Source organism: Gadus morhua, chromosome 3, assembly GCF_902167405.1.
Source record: "Gadus morhua chromosome 3, gadMor3.0, whole genome shotgun sequence".
Classification (NCBI taxonomy): domain Eukaryota; kingdom Metazoa; phylum Chordata; class Actinopteri; order Gadiformes; family Gadidae; genus Gadus; species Gadus morhua.
The window spans coordinates 18,416,651-18,423,004 of record NC_044050.1 but is presented as its reverse complement, the minus strand read 5'-3'; the positions used below and the strand labels follow the sequence as shown (position 1 = coordinate 18,423,004).

General features: G+C 43.0%; 1 protein-coding gene across 2 annotated transcripts in view; it reads right to left on the bottom strand.

Annotated features, from left to right (window-relative positions):
• The window catches only part of anxa5b (annexin A5b), a 9,050-nt gene continuing 2,696 nt past the window's right edge, over positions 1–6,354 (bottom strand). The window contains exons 4-13 of one of the 2 annotated variants that reach the window (XM_030351756.1): positions 5,952–6,046; positions 4,844–4,957; positions 4,667–4,757; positions 4,281–4,360; positions 3,929–3,979; positions 3,505–3,598; positions 3,149–3,244; positions 1,780–1,838; positions 1,004–1,129; positions 1–444 (exon numbers count right to left, since the gene is read on the bottom strand). In XM_030351756.1, the coding sequence (XP_030207616.1) occupies positions 382–444; positions 1,004–1,129; positions 1,780–1,838; positions 3,149–3,244; positions 3,505–3,598; positions 3,929–3,979; positions 4,281–4,360; positions 4,667–4,757; positions 4,844–4,957; positions 5,952–6,046 (869 nt within the window). In that variant the 3' untranslated portion in view covers positions 1–381. The remainder of the gene's footprint in view (positions 445–1,003; positions 1,130–1,779; positions 1,839–3,148; positions 3,245–3,504; positions 3,599–3,928; positions 3,980–4,280; positions 4,361–4,666; positions 4,758–4,843; positions 4,958–5,951; positions 6,047–6,354) is intronic. The other variant, XM_030351757.1, reaches the window with a different exon arrangement.

Below are 6,354 nucleotides of genomic sequence, written 5' to 3'. Positions count from 1 at the left end.
TTGTGTTAATATTATATTTATTTATAGAGGTTAAACATTGAAATGGGTAAAATTGACCCTCAAGATAACAGGTGAGTTAAAAATGGAAAATCTTGGACTGTAAATACAAAGTGCATGCAAAGATAATCAGATATTTTGGTTTGAAACATAAACATCATATTGCCATTAGTGGACCTCAAAACTTCTTTGGTATCAATAAAAATGTTAGCTACCCTTCAAAGAGATACTTTTTGGAGAAGTTGTGCATACACCCCCTGTGAGTAACACACTTTGCATTGTGGAGAATGTCTTCCTAAGTTTGGGTAATGGACTGTCTTACAGGCTGACAGGGACCAAGCACTTCAGGTAATGTCCTTCTTTAAACCGGCTTGGTGCTGCTGCTTACTCATCGTCTCCTGCACAGAGCAGGAGCAAGGCCTTACGGTAGTCACCAGAGGTATCCCCCTGTAGAGCACATACACACACACACACACACACACACACACACACACACACACACACACACATTAATATCATGCTCTGAATGTCTGCATTATAATTTGTGTATCTGTGAGTGTTTGTGTGTGTGTATCAGTGGGTACGGATGTATATAGATGTTTGGGTGTGTACGTGGTCATACATGCTATGTACATAGTACATATGTACATGTACATATGTAAACGGGTGGCAGTAGCTCAGGTGGTAGAGCGAGTTTGACTTGCAACCGGAAGGTTGATAAATCGAATCCTGGCTCCTCCTAGAGCGTCGAGTGTCGAGGTGCCCTTGAGCAAGACACCTAACCCTAAATGCTATTCACCTAACCCTAAATGTCAACCATGCATGGCTGTCACCATGCATGGTTGACTCCACCGTCGGTGTTGATGCATGCATGAACGGTTCTACGTCACTTTGGACAAAAGCGTCTGCTAAATGCCCTGAATATGAATATATAATAATATATGTGAATGAATAAACGTGTGTGTGTGTCTGTAGCATGACATGTAGTATGTGTGTGCACACCCACCTTGATGGCAGTGTGCAGGGAGCCAGCGAACAGCCTCCTGTAGTGGGCTCTGATGTCCATCATGTCGACCTCGCTGCGGGTGGCCATCACTCTGATCAGGGTGTTGTCGTCGGTTCCTGCCCCCTGCTCCGTTACAGAATACCGCGGGTGATACGCGTGAAAACATGACACGCAACAGACCCACACACACACGTTAAGGTGTCATTCAATCAACATTTCTGCCTGAAAATGTTCACAACATAGACAATTGGAATTCTTTATTTTATATAAAGATGTTCTGGAGAAAGTATGCATCTGTTATGAAATGCGTTATTCTGTAATTTAGCTTATTTCGTTTTCAGCCATTTTTCCTGGTATGGCGAACCAGGCGCACCTGCTCTATGTTTCCCTCTTGCTATTAATTAGGTTTTGTTGTCGTGTTTCTAAGTTCTCAACTGTGAACTTGAGAGGGAAGCACTTCAGTTCTTTCCTCAGAAGGAATCAGTGGTATAAAGTTGTAAATTGTTGGGAGGTTTTTGACCTTATTTCAATTCAGTGTCTTTGTGATACTAGGTATCCCTTGGTCACCATAAAGAACCTGTTTGCCCTTCTATAGGATACTTTTGGTTTTGGTCAGTGCTAAATTCCTGGGGAATCTAACGAAAGGATGGGATTGTAACATTAAATATAAGATAGATCTTTTAAATTACAATGCTGCCACATCTCACTCGTCACCCGTTGAGTTGAGAGGAGGGTTTGACAGCGGTGAAGGTTAAAGAGGGAGATGGTGCGTTTACCTTCATGGAGTAGTACAGGGTCTCTGCAAAGTAGGCGGGGACACTCCGGGCACACCTCACTGAGAAGGAAGACATTAAAACAACACATCAAATCTCTGGAGGTCAGTGCAATACAAAACTGCCTGTTGACATGCCTGGTGCATATTTTTTTTTAAAGGGGACATATTATACCAGGTGTGAGTGTGATTAGCAGGTACAAGCAGTTTTGAAAAATCTGCGTTTTCTGACATCACCAGTTGGCGATTCCATCTAGATGTGTGCTAGATAGATGAGCGTTGATTAACGTTTGATTGAGTCCATCGGGATTGGCCGGTAGACTAATCTAACAAGCACACATCTAGGCGGACACGACCACTAGTGATGTCAGAAGACTCAGATGTTCAAACAGTTTGTAATTGCTAATCATAGTCACATCTGGTGGTATAATATATCCCCTTTAAAGAGAAAAAATGGAACCCGAGAGGTCATTTCCACAACTCTTTGTCGACCCTAGTGGTCATAGAGGGTAATGCGGAGTGCAAACTTGCACTCGCAGGTTATTGGGTAAATTACCCATCATGGTAATCGTACGTTTGCCCAACATATATATTTTAGAATCTGATCTGTTTAAGAAAAATCTGGCAGTCTGGATTATTAGATTCAGTTTTATGTCATCTAATATTTAAGGAGACATATTATTTTGCCGGAGCTGCCGGACTGCCGCTGAAGCTTCGGCGGCAGTCCGGCAGCTCCGGCAGGGGGAGCTCGGCGGCAGTCTGGCAGCTCCGGCTAAGAAAGGGATTGTACTCCCGGAGCTGAGCTGCCGGGCTGCCGCCAAGTACCCCCCCGCCCGAGCTGCTTGTCCGCTGGTCCACAAAATCTTAGCAATGCTCTGATTGGAGGGGGGTGGGGATGTGGGAGGTAATATTCAAATGTGCCCCCTTCCTACGTAGGAGGGGGCGCCGGAACTGACTCGCTTGTTTGGTAACTGTAGGCGGGGTACTTTCAGAAATGCATATCTCGTTAAAAAATTCATGCACAGACTTTTTTCAAAGTTTATATGCATGTGGGAGCACCAGAGACCCAAAACAACACCCCAAATCCCAGGAAAAGTGTTTTTTCATTATAGGTCCCTTTTAAGGTTTCAATCCAACATAATTTAAGTGAAAGGCTTGTCAAGATTTTTTTTCTTTTAAAAAGGGTTTACATTTATGAGGGAGTTTTGGATGTTCCAAGTCAATTCTGTGTTCACATAAATTGATAATGGATTTAGCGGTTAAAATCATGTCTCTAGACCCTTCATAAAGGATGGGTCCAATGAGGCAGCTGCCAGTTGGTGTTCCCCACAATGTGATAAAAACAGGTTTGTGTGGGTGTGTGTGTTACATACCAACGGCGAGCAGCAAGCTTTCCAGATTTCCAGACGTCTCCCTCTTGATGCTTTCCTCCATCTCGTACCCAGCCAGCTTCATGTAGGCATCAAACACTGGATCACGCACACACACACACACACACACACACACACACACACACACACACACACACACACACACACACACACACACAAGCTTCAGCAGGACTTCTTGATATTCTTGAAATTGTGAAATATTATTCAAGATCATACACACTCGCGAACCAACACAAACACACACGCCTAGACCCACACACACACACACACACACACACACACACACACACACACACACACACACATGCAGACACACACACATGCAGACACACACTAACCTTTCCTGAGATGCTCGGCGCTCCTGTTTCCCAGGATGGTAACAAAAGCCTGTTCGTCAGTCCCAAACTTCGACTCGCCTGCCTTGAACAGGGCCTGAAACCATGGGAACACACCCCAAAGTCAACGCCCTACTGTCTAAAGAACTAGTTTCAAATCTATATATTTCATCAGAACAAATTCTGAATGATGATTAATCAACAGGGCTAGGTAGAACATGTTGAATGTGTTTCTCGTGATATGAGTAAACCGGTCATGTAACATTATTGTGCTATACATATTCCGGCCACCAGAGGGAAGCATATACAATTGCTCGGAGCCAGATACACATGACAGTCACACCCATTTGAAAACGGATCAAAGACACCATTGATACAGCAAGGGGAATATTGACTTAAGAGTGGTCTGAACATGCCAGGAACTCACCTGAGCATCAGCCTCAATGGTGTTCGATTGGACCCCCTGCTGTCGGCTAGCCTGGAACAAAGAGTAGTCTGCTATTAGTACAGTCGAGTAGAATGTAGTAAAATATAATGGAGAAGAGTATAATAGAATAGGGTATATAGTAGAGAACACTATAATAGACTAAGAGAAGATTATAATATAATTATAATAGAGTTATAATCGAGTAGATTATGGTAGTATAGAAAAGAACTGAATAGAGTAGAACTAAACTAGGATCAAGAAGTCACTGTTAATGCCGAACTTCTAGTTGGTGACTTAGAGTAGATTAAAACCCTACAGAGTACAGCAGTAGAATAGAGTAAAGTAGAAGTACCTGGAGTAAAATAACAAGCAGTCTCTTGAAGTGACCTGATGTATCCCCAGCTATGTCCTCCTCCAGACTATCATCATACTCTGAAACCCACAGACAGACAGACCGACAGACCGACAGACCGACAGACAGACAGACAGACAGACAGACAGACAGACAGACAGACAGAGACACACAGACACACAGACACACAGACACACAGACACACACACACACACACACACACACACACACAGTAGGTTTTAGGGTTTCCTTGGCAAATGAAATAATTGGCCCACAAAGCCCCACATTGCTGATCACATATCAGCTCATAACCATAACTACCAATAGCTAATAACATCCAAGGACTTGACAGTGTGTGAACAGTGGGAAATGGCCATTTGGTTTACCCTGTCTGTAGGCAGCAACAATATCCTTGATCTGCTGGCATGTTCTGGAAGCCAGGATCTCCACGAGGACCGTCTCATCGGTGCCTGCCCCCTGACGTGGCACAGAAGGGTCAGAGGTCATTTTCTGACGGTTGGTGTTTTTTTTATATTCAGTCATTGGTTTACAACGGTGCCTACCTTGATGGCGTTGCGCAGCGCCTCCACATCATAGGCGAGGGGTGTGGTCATCAGAGCCACAATCAGGGTCTCGAATTTCCCTCCCAGCTCCCCCTTCAGGTCAGCGATGAGATCCTGAGACGGAGACATTCACTGTAATGTATGCCTTATCTTTTACATGGACATCCCGGATTTATTGAACCTACACATACCGTCCCACACATACACTCTCAGTTCGGTACCATTCGTTCCGTGAACTTTTTTTGATTTTCAATTATTGAGAATCAAATCTTACTTTTTGCATGCTTTGGAAATGTAAATCTATACTACCCCAAATCCAGTTGAATGTAGTTTTGTTGAAATTAATTTAATATCTGCCAAGTTCTGTGCTGTCCACAATGCAGAGGTATATATTGTTTATGTTGCTGATTGGCGGTCATATGCACAGCTATACAATATAGCTGTGTTCGAAATTGTTCCCTATTCACTCACTCACTATTCCCTATATAGGGTTCATGATATAGTGCACTATATAGGGAACGAACAAACGAGAATTCGGGCACTACGCTGAACATTTCTAAACGTCATTTGCGTCAGTAAATGCCGGGTGTTTGTGTGACGCAGACTGATGCGCCCACATCATGTTAACAAACCGGGCATTCACGAGGAAAGCTGGAGGTTGAATGTAACATTTCCTTGTTCAAGTTTTTTTAAATTCATTTTGAATGTTACATTTTTTATGTTAAATCCCAAATAAATTGTTGACATTTCTAAACGAAAGCCGGAGACTCCATCATTAAATGTATTTGTTTTCGCGGTTATTCAGCTTCCTTTTCTCCTACGGAAAAATACGACTACATTGCATTGTGGTATACGGGAGTATCATGTAGGGAAGTCCACTATATAGTGCATGAAATTAACCACTGAGAATTCGAACACCACTACAAAATGGCGAGCACCCAATATAGGGCACTATTTTGAACACAGCTTATATGTACTCTATATGATTCTCTATACGTGCCCCAATGCTGTATTTTGTGCCTATAGATTTTCTATGAATGATGGTTTTGTGTTGATGATTTTCCTGGTCCTATACCCAATCCATCGCTCTGTGATTGTTTGGCCTCACCTTTCCGTGCAGGGTCTTGTATGAAGCCTTGATCAGCTGCCTCTGAGCATTGCTGCGAGATGTCAACAACTGCAGGATAGAGTCCTCATCGGTACCTATGACAACAAACACCATAGTTACACAGCTCGTGAGCCATGGGTTCTTGTTAACAAGTTTAACGTGTTCCTTTATTTACCTTGGCAACATCTTAACTTGAATACGTAAACATTTGTTGGTTTTTTTTTTTAACCAGCAAACCTAATAATAGGTTTGCTCTGGAGTTATGTAGCCTCAGGAAGAACACATTATTAGTGATGTTTAAATAACAACAATTGCTCTTATGCAGGAGGTGTACTGTGGAAAAGGCTCTATGGTGACACCTGAGATTACATGCTGTTGAAAGGGTCCTAATTAGCCATCAGCC